At 29.6% G+C, this 14,896-nt stretch overlaps 1 protein-coding gene across 2 annotated transcripts; it reads right to left on the bottom strand.

Annotated features, from left to right (window-relative positions):
• Nucleotides 1-5,813: 5,813 nt before the first annotated feature.
• PSD (ARM repeat superfamily protein) lies at nt 5,814-13,224 on the bottom strand. 2 transcript variants are annotated; one of them, XM_039042634.2, is made up of 16 exons: nt 11,039-13,224; nt 10,846-10,935; nt 10,605-10,694; nt 10,398-10,502; nt 10,141-10,200; nt 9,809-9,871; nt 9,623-9,718; nt 9,284-9,448; nt 8,543-8,716; nt 8,352-8,417; nt 8,143-8,241; nt 7,883-8,029; nt 6,809-6,995; nt 6,680-6,724; nt 6,463-6,551; nt 5,814-6,191 (listed from the first exon to the last, which is right to left on the bottom strand). In XM_039042634.2, the coding sequence occupies exons 1-13, from the start codon at nt 12,764-12,766 to the stop codon at nt 6,906-6,908; spliced, it is 2,973 nt and encodes a 990-aa protein (XP_038898562.1). In that variant the 5' UTR covers nt 12,767-13,224; the 3' UTR covers nt 5,814-6,191; nt 6,463-6,551; nt 6,680-6,724; nt 6,809-6,905. The 2 variants fall into 2 exon arrangements, with proteins under 2 accessions (XP_038898562.1, XP_038898563.1); XM_039042635.2 differs by lacking the exon at nt 5,814-6,191 and having other exon boundaries at nt 6,340-6,551.
• Between the last annotated feature and the right edge of the window lie 1,672 nt (nt 13,225-14,896).

Raw genomic sequence — 14,896 nt, 5'->3', positions numbered from 1 at the left:
TTGAATTTAATTCTCGTCCATTTGTTTTTTTAAAATACGTAAGATGAGGGAATCAAACTTCTGATCTTGAGATCGATATTAAAAAATTTATATTAATTGAGTTATGCTCATTTTACCAAATTTATTTTCAGTTCAACAAAAGTGTAGAGAAATAAAAATGTTGTGATTGTTTTATCCAATCATGTTTGTGTTAACTCTAAATTTTGATTCTTATATGAGATAATTGTATAGTTAACTCAAATTTTGGGTCCAAAATGGAATATGACACACTTTTTAAAACTTATCTTTTTTTTTTTTATTATTTTTTATTATTATTCTTTTGCTTGTGTTATATTAAGAAAATTACCCCCAAACATCTCTATTGTGCATGTGCGTTCGGCTCTAGACTGAAAATGAAGAGAGTGGGGAGCGAAAAAATCCAAACCCAAAATAGCGAGAGAAGTAAGAGGATTAAGAATGAGAGAAGAAATATTAGCTGAAAAACCTAAGTCCAAGGAAGCGAGAGGAGTGAAAGTAGCGAGAGCAAGTAAAAAAAGTAACTTTTGAAAATCTATTCGGGTAATTGCACATTGATATGAGAAGAAATATTTGCACAATGGTCTATTCAGGTAATTGTACATTGATATGATATAAACAAAAGTTAAAAAACGTAGATTTTAAAAAGTTAGTTAGATTTTATTTTGTGTACAAATTTTGAGTTATCCGTATGAAAAATTTTAATTGTGTCTATATAGTTGATAAATTAACGGAAAATGTGGTTTGTTCCTTTTTTTTTTTCTTTTCCAATTAGTTTTACAACATTTAGTTTCATACTTGATGTTTTGATTTGTTTTACGATACAAATAAATATTATTTCAAGATTTAGTGTGAATCTATTCCATTATGGTAATTATTTTAAATGACAAAATTATTGAAAATATTTGTAAATATAATAAAATGTTAATGTCTTAACATTTTGCTATATTTGTAAATAAGTTGACTCATTTTTCTAAATTTAAAAATAATCCTTAAACATATAGACTCCGTTTGGTAATTATTTTGTTTTTTATTTTTGGTTTTTGAAAATTAAAACTATAGATACTACTTTTACCTTCAAATTTCTTTCTTTATTATTTATTTAAAAAGTCAAGAAAATTTTGAAAATTAAAAAAAGTAACTTCTGAAAATCTTGTTTTTGTATTTTGGAATTTAGCTAAGAATTCAACTATTGTACCTAAAGAAACATGCAAAAGATTGTAAGATATTGGGAGAAGATAGGCTTATTTTCAAAAATCAAAAGTAAAACATAAAATGATTATCAAATCGGTCTATAATATTTTCAATTAATAAAATGTATTTTGATAGTAAAACATTATTTTATCGATGTGTTTAGTGTTTTCTAACAATAAATAAGTGTTTCAAAAATAATTAAATATATCAATGATTGACTATATATTTATATATAAGGATTTAAATTTAAGGATTATAGTATACATTAAACTTAAAAAATTTCGTCAAAAGTGAGTTTGGCTCAATGGTATTAGCATATGCTCCGATCTACTGTTCAATCCTCCACCCCACAATTGTTATACTAAAAGAAACGTAAAAAATATCTTTGTTATTTCTATTTTTAGTTTAACTATTGATTATGAGTGACTCCTAAAATTTCGATCTTGTGTTTAATAGATCTTTGAATTTTTAATTTTATATCAATTGATTTACTCAACATATTTTAATAATTAAAAAAAATTAGTAAACAAAAAGTTCCAAAAAATTTTTTTTGGTTAATTTAAAAGTTATTTTTAGATCATCTATCTCTCGAGAGTTTCTTTTAAAATAGCTTTTAACTTAATCTAAATTATTTAAAATATTTTTCATTTATTAAGATTTTTTTCTTTTCCAGTAAACAAACTTCTATTATAAAAAAAATCATTGAAGAAGTTATATCACGCACAGTTTAAATTATTAAATTAAAAAGCAAGAAAGCCAAATTTGAGTTTAAAACGAAAAATGGAAAAATGGTATATTTTATTTCCTGAGTTTTCAATATTAGGTGAATTTTGTTTTTTAAGTTTTAAGAGCTACATTTTTAATTCCAATTTAAAAGGTCACCGAATAATAATTATGGGGAAAAATATTTAACTTTTTCTCTCTCTCCTCTTCTTCGATAATAATCATTTTTAATTTAAAATGTCATGTCTAACATTTAAGATAATAATGAAAAGTTACTTAAAAGACGTTTAAAACATAACCTTAAAAATAAATAAATTAAAAAAATACAATTTGAAAACTTGAAATCTATTTGATAATGTTCATATTTAACCTATTTGTTTTTTATAACTATTCTCATTTTTTATTTTTAAAATTTTAAAATAGGTCAAATTTGAGAAACTATCGTGTTTTATTTTTATTTTTATCTTCATGTTCCTTTTAAAAAAAAACTAATTTTATAGAGCCTATTTGATGACGTTCATGTTTCTTTTCTTTTGAAAAAAGATAACATACTTATTTGATTACTATTCGCATTTCTTGATTTTAAATTTTTTATAATCTTAATATGTATATTTTTGTATTAGAAAAAAATATTTTTTTATCCCTAGATTTTTTATATAGTTTCTATATGATTCATATGTTTTAGAATGTTACATATTTAGTCTTAAGTTTTGAGTTTTATTTTAATCTAGTCCTTAAATTATAAAATATTGCAATTTTACTCTTAAGGTTTGAATTTTCTATCAATTTGGTTCCTAGGTTTTAAGATTTTATATTTTTAACCTCAATTTTTCATTAAATACTCACTTTAAATCATTGATGTCCATTTCTATTAATTAATTAAAAATAATTATGAAGTAAAATTTAAATTTAATTTTAAAAGTGATAAAAATAGTAAAACTTAATCAATTATAATTCTTTTAACGATAATTTATCAACATAAATTAACACTAAAGGCGAAAATGAGTATTTAGTGAATAATAGAGGTTAAAAGTATAAATGTTGAAATATAGGGACCAAATTGAAGTAAAATTCAAATATCAAGGGTAAAATTGTAACATTTTGATCTCGTTGGGTTTCTTATAATGATTTGCATTTTTCTTAACTACAACGGTTAAATTTTTAGCCAAATTCAAAAAATAAAAATAACTTTTTGAAAGTTTTTTTTTCAGTTCTCAAAATTTGCCTTGATTTTTTAAACCATTAGTGAAAAGTAAATAACAAATGAAGAAATATGGAGGTGAAAGTAGTGTCTATAAGTTTAATTTTCAAAAACAAAAACAAAAAACAAAATGATATTTTAAAACCTAGAAACTAAATTGAAATCAAACTCAAACGTAAGGGCTAAATGTATAACATTTTGAAACCTAAAAACTAAATAGAAACTAGACCAAAAAATCTAGACACCGAAAATGAATTTTTCCATATATATTATTTTAACTATACATCTTACATTTTTTATAAAGGAATGTTTTCATATATAGAAAATGACAAACTTATTTACAAATATAGCAAAATAGTACAAAATTTTAATCTTTTTTTTATAGAAATAGATAGATATTGATAGAAGTCAATCAGTATACAAAATTTACATAAATTTATCAATGATGGATGCTAATAAAAATCTATAAGTGTCTTTTTTACTACTTCTGTAAATAGTTTGACAAATTTTGAATGGATGAGAATTTTCATTATTTTAAATTTATGGTTTTGAGGTTTGCATTTTGTATTTTAAATAGGTACGAATAAATAAATTACGCGTGTTCTCCACTCAGAATTCAGAAATTTGGATTTGCGTTTTTAGCCTATATTGAAACAGTGATAATATAATAGTTTCGTGTAGTTTATGGAATTGTAAAGGCAAGTCCACTTCAAAGTCTGAACATAATGACTACCTTTCAATGATAATGAAAACCTCAATTTATATATATATTAATTAATTCTACGATTTAATTATTAATTTTATAACTTTTATTTAGTTTTATCCTTATAAGTCAATAATTATAATAGATTTCTTAATATGTAACTTCTTTATTGTTTCCATTGAATAGAAATATAGAATTAGAAACTTAGAAGAATCAAACAGAAAGCTCGTATGATTCAGAAATAAAATAGTATATATACTACAATAGATGCTCGAAATTATATTAATAGCCTAAAAATCGTTTGATTTTTGAAAAATGCTTAAATTTCTATATCAACCTTGTAAATTTGATTAATGGATGTGAAAAAGATTTTAAGTAATTATGAAAAATCACAGCAAAATAGGAAGAAAAGCCAAAAGGAAGAATTGGTGGGGGGAAAAGAGAAGGCTGTGTAAAGAGAGAAGAAATGCTTAGATTTCGATAAATAGAATTCGAGTTGTTCCACCAATTAAGAGACCAAAATCGAGCCTTTATTAAATATTAAAGACTTGATTGTTCAATTTTGAAACTTAAAAATTAATTTGACACAAATATCAAACCTCCAAGACCAATGTTGCTTACCCAAATGTATTCTAAGAGAAAATAAGCTAAAGGCACCATCAAATTAATTAATTAATTAATTAAGGTTATGTTACCTTGCATATTTATTTTTCCTACACTTTGAAGTTTTTATTTATTTAGATTTAGTTTGGGGTTATAGTTTTTAAAATAATTATTGACATCTATGTTTCTAGAAAAATCAGGTGTTAAATTAAGTAAATTGATGTTTGGTAAATTTCAACTTATACTTGAAAAAATAAGTTATAATGTTTGGTAAATAAATACAAAAACATCTTATTTTATATATAATAACTAAAATAGACTTAAAAATAATCTTTTTATTTTGTTTTTATAATTTAAGATTTAAAATAATTGTTTAGAATGATATATATTTTTTTGTTATAAATTAATTTTTCAATATTAAAGGAAATTTTTTATTTTTAAAAAAACAATATGGTATACTTTTTCGAAAAATTCATGCATTCAAATTAATGAAAATTAAAAAATAGATTTGATTAGGTGAGAAATAGATAGATGTTTCAAATAAATTTTATGTTTAAAGTATAAAATTGAAAACTGAATATTCATTAAAAACTCCTAAAATCTAATAGGTACTAGGATACTACTTTACAATAGACATAAAATTAACGTAATTTTGAAAATGATTTTGATTTTATTCGAATATGTTCTACCAAACGCAAAAATGAATTTTTTATAATCACTTCTCTCTTCAAAAAGCAATCACAATCGCACGCTTAGTCCTTATCTTTCAAAAGTGTTAATAGATGATAAAACTTTCAATTTTATATCAAATAGATCTTTTATTTTAAAAAATATTTAACATGTTATTCAACCTTTTTTAATCCAATAAATCTCTGAATTTTTAACATAACATGTTCTTGAATTATCTAATATTCTTTTAAAAAAAAATTCACAAATGTACTAAATATAATTTTAAAGATCGATTGGACTTTTTGGAAGTGTTTGAAGATTATTAGATACTTACAAATTTTCATCATATCAACTCAACACAAACTTTAAAGCTTAGATACTAAACTTATAATTAACCTAAAAATCCGCTCCACGAGAAATTTCGTTTATTTTAACCCTACAATAAACAAAAGGATTAAAAAAAACAAACAAACTCCCTAGCACTCAGACAAAAGATCCAACTACACTTTCTCACAAAGCATCTTTTCAAGTGACTCACTTCGTTCTATAAAACACTTTTAGATCAATTCTAAACATGATATGGTGATTGATCATCTTAAAAAGTACTTTTGAGGTGAAAAATTTTCACCCTCAATCATGGCTTTGATCAAAAAGTGTCCAACACTCTTGCTTTGAAGATTCATGAGATAATTTTAAAAAAATATATGAAAAAATGAGAAGAGGACTAGTCAGTCATTAGAAAGTGATTGCAAAATCAAAGTCTTGGCTCACCTTTAAGACTGTACCTTTAGCTGACTTCTTCTAACTGACATCATCAAACATACATAATCCCTATTATTTTAATGTACAAACCAACCTGGTCTCAGTTCACATTTTTCAAATCCTTATAGACCAAATCTAACCATACCAACCCATTAAAACAGCGTACATTCATAGAATTCCACATAAGAAACTCTGCAGTTCAACCATTGAATTTGTGTATGTGTGTGCGTTTATATCACGTGTGCATGTCGATAAACATCCCAGGGCTGAAGAGAGCCACCGACGAAATATAAAAACGATGTTTAAACAAGACCTCCATGTCTGCAATTAAAAAAAGAAGTCGGTTCTCTTCATGTTAACCCTATTTAGAGCTTGAAATTCAAACTTGAGATTTTATTTCATGATGACATAAACTCATATTTGACCAAAATATACAAATCTGAATTGATAAGCTTTATCCAGTGATGCATAGCCAGAAACCAAAGAACAAAATTTATTGAGTCTTAAATAATCGTCATAATGTAACGTAACGGACGAAAAGATGTAAGAAAATACAAAACCTAAGCAAATGGTATAGACAAAAGAAAAATACCATGATCTCGTAAAATAAGTAGATCTCCACTTCGACCAAACTTTACTGAACTTTCTGTGGTTGATAAGGTCTTTTCAGGCAATGTACAACTGTAAACAAAAAGAAAAAAAAATAGATATAAAGAAAAGAATGAGCCAACTCTAATAGTAATATCCATTCAAGATATAAAGAATTCAAAATTAGGAAGCTGAAAAGAACATAAAGATAACAAAACTACCTCATTCATTAAATAGCCGCCAAAAAGGTATATACAACATAGATCCTGCAAGATTATCCAAATAAAGTCAATGGAGAAATAATCTTAATATGAATCCAGTCAGTAGATTACTATGAGATCCATCCTCACCCTTGGTGATCAAAATTGCTAGTCATATTTCAGAACAAACACCACAAAATGGAGTTCTCAGGAAATATTATTAACTTATTTCATCCAAGTGGCAATGCTATCTGAAAACGAGACTTCCATTCTGTTGAACTCTTAAACTTTCTATAAGTGACTGGTAAAATGACTTTAACGCCTTAATGTCGCTACCCTGCAAATGAGAGAGAACCCATAAGAGGATCAAACTAAATACAAATACTGCATATACAAAAACTATTCATCATTTTAGTCTAAAATGATGAACATTATTTACAGGAATTTTGTTCTCTTGTTCATGAACTTTCTGCCTTTGATAGCCAATTCTTTAGTTTCTCTATCTCATACGTCAAGCTGATTTTTAATATAATATGTTCAAATATCACGCACTTCACTAATGCATAAATACTCTATACCCTAGAAGGCTACGAGGCTATTGCATTTTTAGTGCGCCTCACATTTTAAAAAGTAAATAAATACATAATTGGGGAATTTTTTGCTTTCTCCAACCTCTTTAGGTTGGATTTGACAACTCTACCTAAACTGTAAGTAACAATTTTAGTTTAAAATGGGGGAACAGATACTCAACCCAATAAACGTCATATAAACAGGTGCTTAAAGTGAAATTTTGTTCACCCTCCCCCAACCATGAGATATCCTCACAAAAGTTATCTACTTTCGAGTTTTCTTTTCCATGAAAGCTTACATATTAATCAACCACATCCACATTAACACACCAAAAATTTGAAACATTTGAGGTCAGCAATTCCAAAAGAAATGTAATATCTAAGCATGTGGTAACCAGAACGTATGGGCCATAAAGGCAATCAGAGTTCATTGCTCTTGTGGCTAAATCCATTTTTTTTCTTTATGAATAGACAGAACCTATAAATCTATCCAATCCTACAGTTATAGAAATGAGTTGCTTGAATCGCTCAGATTTAATAATAAATATAGAATCTCAATCTACATTTGAAAATGCAAATATACGTGGTCACAATTTCAACTACATAACCTTTCTGATGTGTGTCAATAGAAGTTTTAATTGATGCTAGTAGGTACCTGCAACTTTTGGCAATACTGCTCGGCCAAATCTTGAGGGCAGTGTGCAGTTAAAAAACCCTTTGATACAAAATGGAAAAGAAAATCCTGCCCGAATTTCTCATACATAACCTTTTGGGCCACTACTATTTCTCCAAGCAAAATTAGCTGCATCCAAAATAAACGAACATGCATAAAATATATATACAAATAGAATATTCTGCGACTCTATCATTGCGGTTCAATAATAAATGAAACAGAATTTTGAATAGTGTCCTCACAGTATTTGCATCATGTAATTCAAATGATTTGTCAAGTACGCTGTACAAGCAACAGTTTGTTGCAAAGCCCTCGATTATAAAACTTTGGAAGCCAGGCACCTGATTCAAAAGATCAAAGTAGTAAAATATATTATGAAAAAGAGTGTTCATTTTTTCAGGGAAGAGAACAGACACATAATCAACAAGGAAAGCAAAAGGGGCACACTTACCTTTTCTTCTCCAGAAGGCCGGGCACACCAGTCCTTGATTAATTTAATGAATATCTGTACACATGCCTTGATCACAGAAAACAATTATCAGGTTCAGACAACTAAAGTGAACTAGATGTTTATACATGGAAAGAAAAAAATCTAAAACATATAACAGCTGTTAATTGTTTATACGGCAAGCAATATTATACCTTTCTAACAAGAATATCTTTATGATTACACGATGTATTTAAAAGCAACTGCATCATTGGTTCCAGGTAGCTTCTGCTTTTAGGGGATAGAAAGACAGAAGAGAGATCATGTGTGGTGATCACATGAAGAAATGTATAGACTATTCGCTGAAGCTCTTGTAGTTCACGAATTTCCTACAATAAACACAAGGGCCTTCCATTAGATAAAGGATGCCAAATTATCTCCTGGTTAAATTGAAGGCCCAAGTCAAGAATTAAGTTTCATGCTCGAAGCAGTTCAATACTTCATCATATAACATATGCTCACAAATTCCATTCCTTACGGTGTAAATTCAGCATTAACTACTGAGTAAAATAGAAAGAATGCAAGCCATATCATAACTGCCACCCAGTTTCAAATATTGATTTCAACATGGAAATCTTATTTAACACAAGGAAACTGTTACATAGTAGTACAAGTTGGGCTCCACTTCAAACAATGTAATGAATCATTCCTATAAAAGCTGTTACCCCATTTTTTAACTATTGAAAGGTTTTTCTTTTACGAAAAAGACAATCCCAAGATTTCTAAAGTTTATTTTCTAGTACATCACTGCAAAACAATGACATGAGGACATAAACTAAATAACTTACCACATTTGAAATGCCCACTGATGCCAAACCCAGTGTCATCTTGAAGATGCCATTTAATAATATAATAAACATAAATAAAATCAGAATTAAAGAACACATTAAGAGTACCTCAATATTGGTTCCTGGTCCTGAAGGAAGTGAATCTCTTGGTATAATGTTAAATATCCGACTAGCAATTGTTGGAAATACATCCTCCAAAATCCCATGGACCGAAGTGCTGAACTTGCAGATTAGTTGATTAAGTAACACAAGGAAACCAACCAACTCCTTCGGCTGCAAGAAAACATGCAATCAGAGTGAAGCTCTAAAACAATTGCGAGATATAAATGAACAAGCTTCACTCATACAAGAAATAAATAAAACTCAAAACAAAGGTGTCTCAGATTGTTCCTTTAATCAGATTTATTTAATGAATCCAATGCCAATTCAATTTGAGTTCATCAGTACCTCACTTTCTGCAAGCAACTGCTCCAAAGCCTTTGGAAGATAGGGAAATACAGATGCGCCTAAAGTTTCCACCATTCGATGTATAAAAGAGAGGACCTTAATTCAACAGAAACCAACATCAGTGCTGATGCAATTTATAAAATATAGAAAAGGAAGTACCTCTAAGGATCTATATTAACCCAGTACCTTAGTCCGTAGAGGTTCTATTTTAGGAAATGCAACAAGAACTTGGAGAAGAACATCCAATGTCTGAATTGAAGAAGAACGTACACCAGTTAGTATATGATTAGTAATAATAATTCAATGAAAGGCCGTTTAATTCATATTTTGCTCTATTTAATGATAGAAAATGCTAGCAAAATGAGTCGCTTAGCCACCAGCCTCTTAATCTAATTGAACACAAAACACCAGCTAGGAAGACCCTATTAATAGGTGCTTTCACATCATTTCTTTATTCCAAGTTTAAAATTTGCAAAAACAAAAAACAAAAAGAAGAAGAAGAAGGTCGTGGAGTTAACCTGTTTGAACATCAAACCAATTGCAGGCCGACTTGTTGTGACTAGGCGCTCGTTGAACCCCTGGATGGAAAAAGAAGGTGTCACTATTTCTGATTGACGAAAAAGAAGGTAAAGTTGAGTTAAGAAAACTTTAACTCGTTGAAAGAAACAACTATGCTGGGGGGAGTCTTACAGAAAAAAACTATAACCCAATAATGAAAAAAGTGCAATGGGGAAATAAACATGTTCCCAAGAGAGAGGTCATTAAAGAAAGAGACCTTGCTGAGTGCATTAATGGCCATAATTATTTGCTGAATGGTAGCAATCTTTGCAGTAGCCTCTTCTGGAGTTAATGACTTAGCATTCATTAGCACCCCCTCAACCTAGATTAAAGCAGGATAAGTTTACTCGAATTATATAAGAATTAAACACAAAATAAGGGATCCAAACCATTAAAAAAAATCTATTGGCAATTTAGTGGCAACCTGTTGACAAAGTGGCTTGAGCAAAGATGACAAATAATCAGATTGCTTTTCCAATGGAACATCTTCCATCCCAATCAGTAAGCCAATTGCCTGTAAAGTAGTAAACAATTACATTAGATATGTAAACAAAGAACAGAACGAAACACCACTATATGCAGATGCATGCAAACAGAATGAACATAAAACCATAGAAAGAAGATAAATGTATGTATAGTATATGTACTCAGAGCAAAAGGAGAACCTCAAATATGTGGCTTCCATCTTCAGACCCTGAAAGTTCATTTGATGCAAAATTTGAGCTTGTAAATCGTGCAACGGTATCTTGTAGACTCTGAAATTTCACCATAGGGATACCCAACGTTATGAGAAATTTTACAAGGGAATACAGAGTTTTAAAATGTGAAACATGCTTGAATTAATGAAGTGATTTATACCGTTAAAATTGTCTCAATGTAAGGAACGAGGTTCACTTTTAGAAGTTTCACAGCCCTCATGAATAGATAACTTGCCCTTCTACTAACGTTGATGTTGGGATGGTGTATGCCTCTTTCATCAAGAAAGGCAGCCAAAACAACGGGAATAAATTGAGAATTCTCCTGAACTACCTTTATATATCGGAAAATTGTTTCCAAATACATAAGTGCAACTAGCCTGTTAGAATGGCAAGAAAACCGTGTGGATAAAAGCATTGTTACCAACTCCCCGATAAGTCCACTTCCATTTCTCAATACCTCATCACTAATTGACTCCCCATATGCAAAGAAAAGTGTAAGTGAAGCCTCTACCTCTTCAACATTCCGATCTGATGAAGAAGAAGCAGCACTTACGATTGAACTTCTAATAAACAATTGAGTAACATCAGGTGCCACACGACCCACACTACGCAAAAGTACCAATAAATCCTTCCTAAACTCCACCATTCTATCCTCTTCTTCTCTCCCAATCTTATCTAAGATATCAAGATTGTCCCGGTATACAGAATCATAACAGATTTGTGCCTGGATCACTTCTAATATTTGACTCACGTGAAGTAGTTGTTTCTCCGTCAGTGGAGAAAGGCTCTTCATGGTGGCAACATAACCAGAAAGGAATTGCACAATGCTAAAAGCAGAGTCCAACTCACATTTTTGTAATACATAGAAAACAGACGGCAAAACTTCATTTAGCAGCTCCAAAGAATTGCTCTTAGAATCTTCAGAATTCAACCGTTTAAAACACTCCAAAACCTCAACTGCATAACCTGTAAGTAAGCTAGCCACCTTGGAGACCAACTCGGAGTCACTGTCTTCGGCAGCAACCAGACCAAAAACCCGACTTATTTGAAGACTCTGCAACAGGGTTAGTTTTGCCTGATGATCCATCCGCTTCGAAACAACTGCCAGTAAACACCCTGCTGCAGCTCCACGAAGTTGTTCCAGCAGCCCATCTACTAAAGTTAACTCAAATAACAATGGCAAAATCATATCGTTTACTATTAACCCAATGTCAATCCAAGATATGTATCTTCTCATTGCATCCAACACACTTGCACATAATTCTTGATCGGAATTCTTATACATGGACAAAATGTCATACCAGGCTCCAACTATAAGAGATACACACTGCTGTCTCATAGCATCCTTAATCCGCCCTGCGGCTGTCACTTCCTCAGGCGTCCTAGGGTAATCCATGCTAATTGACTCGTCATCCAATGTATTAAGAACCCGACAGAACATATCAATCACCACAGGCCCTTTTCTCAAATGAGATAAGAAATCAACAAAAACAGAAGGCCAATTCATCGGGTAATCAAGGTAAATTAGTGTTACCATAACTTGAGCAAGTTTGTTCTTAATGAAAGCAGGACCCCGTAAGATTCTAAGTGCGTGATTCTCATCAATACCCTCCAAACACACGATGGAAAACACCGACTTCCGAATGAAGTACTTCTCATCTAGACTCATCCACGAATAACGAACCCGAATAGTCTCATGAAGTGTTTGCAAACACCAAAACTGAACCTGAACAATGTTCGAAAAACAAAGCTTCTCAACACACACACTACATATTGCCGATTCCTCTTTGGCCTTATCACAATACTCATTAGCCTTTAATTTTAAGTTGGAGTCCACATTGCTCGTTTCATCAAACATGATAAGTATTGCTTTCTCCAAGTCATCCATGGCGCTTAAAAACCCACAAACCCACAACCCAAAATCAAACAAGAAAGATATTTATCAACAACTTTTGCAGAATCACTGGAAGCCAGTGATTACATAAAGAAAAAGGTAGATTGGGAACAAAATTCTTCAAGGGTTTTTGTGGGGTTTGTGATACGAAGCGAAGAACAACACAGAGCAATGGAAGGGAAACGATTTGAGAGAGTGAGATCGAGATTGAGTTCTCAGAAAGCTTACCTTTTTATTATGGGATTCAGATCAATTCACGGATCTTTATAATGCGAAGTGTTTTAGGAGGCGTTCTAATGGAATTTATTTGCTGGCCGTTTTCGTTTTTTTTTTCTTTTTTCTTTTTTCTTTTCCTTCTCCTTTTCCTTTTTTTTCCCTCTCTTTTTCTGTTCTGTTTCGACTCTCTAGGGTTTGTGATTTGGAGGTGGTTTCCAGTTTATATAGCAATTGGTAATTGGTAATTATCGCGCCTGCGTAAATTAAATAAATAATAAATACAGATTTTAAAACAATAATAAATTAATAAATAGAGATGTGAAGGAATATAATTGCATTCGCGAACATTCAAAAAAATATATTTATATAATATAATAATAATAATTGCTATTCGTGTATGTTTGATCGTTGGATTTCATCCAATTTCGTATGATCTCGTGAATTAAGTGTAGAGGAAAAAAACATAAATGTGTAATTATTATCAAAATTAAGCTCCCTATGAGTTATTATAGATTTTATAACGGTATAAATTTGAGGATCCAATTTTAATAGTCGTATAAATTTGAGTGCTCAATTTTTATGATTGGAAGTTCAAGAGTATAATAAAAAATATCACCATATTGGTTTTTGCAATTTGTGTTGAATATTTATATAAAATTGATTTAACTCATGCTATTTTTTTGTGGCAAAATTTACATCTTCCATTTGATATAATTTAATATATATAAAAAATGTAGAATAAGTTAAGTCAAACCGAGCATGATTCTACTTGACATACGAAATATGTTAGTGACTCTAAGGCATGTGATTTGAATTTTCACCCTAACAGTACTAGAATAAACTTATGAATGAGTTTTTTTTTTTTTTTTTTTTTAAAAATTGGAATTGAAGGACGAATATCTTCAAAATTAATACAATACATAATAGTATGCTCATTTTAGTTACAAATCATATTAGGGATTAATCGATTATTTTTAAAAATAATAATAGAAGATTGTTTAAGCATCGTGCCTTCTTAAAAAAAATCATCAAAATATAATTAGATTATACATTTCTATCGAAAGAAAATAATATATATTCTTATTTTTTTACTACAATAATATATATTTTCAAGTTGAATAATTAGATAGATTATGAATCAAACTGGCGTAATCAAATGGTATAAATTTAATTTATTCATAAATATTTGTTAAAAGAAAATCCTTATTTATTCACACTTTTAACCTCTGGAAGAATATAATATTTAACAATGGAAACTTTTAATACATATAATAAAAAGAAATTAATTTTGTTTCAAAAGTAAAAGAGAATAGAGAATTTTCTCAATTTTTTTCTCATATATAATTATTTTATATCGTTAGACTTCACATCATTAAAAATGTTGACATGACAATCAATTAATGTGAGTAGTACCCATATTCTCATGATATTAATATATTTTTTTAGAGAAATAATTATTTAATTAATTATTAAGTAGGAAAAAAGAAAGTAATGTTTTTATTTTCATCTTTTTAATTTTAATCTAATTTGATTTGATTTTTTAAGGAAAGAAAGTGGGATAATAATGGTTGGAAAATGGTATTGGCGTTAATTAATTTTTTTTAAAAAAGAGGGTAAAGTTGACAATAAAAAAGAATACCTCCGACGTGTACCCTTTTCTCGGAAATATAACTGAATTGATCCTGACGCGATCGTCAAAGCGTTTTGTCACGCGCCAAATTAGTTGGTAAACTGCTCGGACTCCGAGGAAGACCGACGTTGACCAAAATACCATTCGTCAGCTATAGGAAAATTCCTGTAAATTCCATTTTTACTATGTACGCCAAATCGATGGGCTTTTTCAAGAAAGCCCATTAGTGGAGGTTTTAGGCCCAATTATTTTAGCCCATTTCCGACAGCAGTTGGCCC

The sequence above is a fragment of the Benincasa hispida genome, chromosome 9 (genome assembly GCF_027475165.1).
Source record: "Benincasa hispida cultivar pf3 chromosome 9, pf3_genome.v1.1, whole genome shotgun sequence".
Taxonomy (NCBI): Eukaryota; Viridiplantae; Streptophyta; class Magnoliopsida; order Cucurbitales; family Cucurbitaceae; genus Benincasa; species Benincasa hispida.
The sequence above is the reverse complement of the archived record's forward strand: the minus strand, read 5'-3'. Positions and strand labels throughout refer to the sequence as shown.

What these genes read in the sequence shown, in the direction of transcription:
- PSD (XM_039042634.2), bottom strand. Translation starts at nt 12,766, where the DNA reads ATGGATGACTTGGAGAAAGCAATACTTATCATGTTTGATGAAACGAGC. An exon ending in TTGGTTTGATGTTCAAACAG is followed by an intron (nt 9,872 to 10,140) that starts GTTAACTCCACG and finishes TCTTCAATTCAG; the next exon opens with ACATTGGATGTTCTTCTCCA. An exon ending in TAGAACCTCTACGGACTAAG is followed by an intron (nt 9,719 to 9,808) that starts GTACTGGGTTAA and finishes TGTTGAATTAAG; the next exon opens with GTCCTCTCTTTTATACATCG.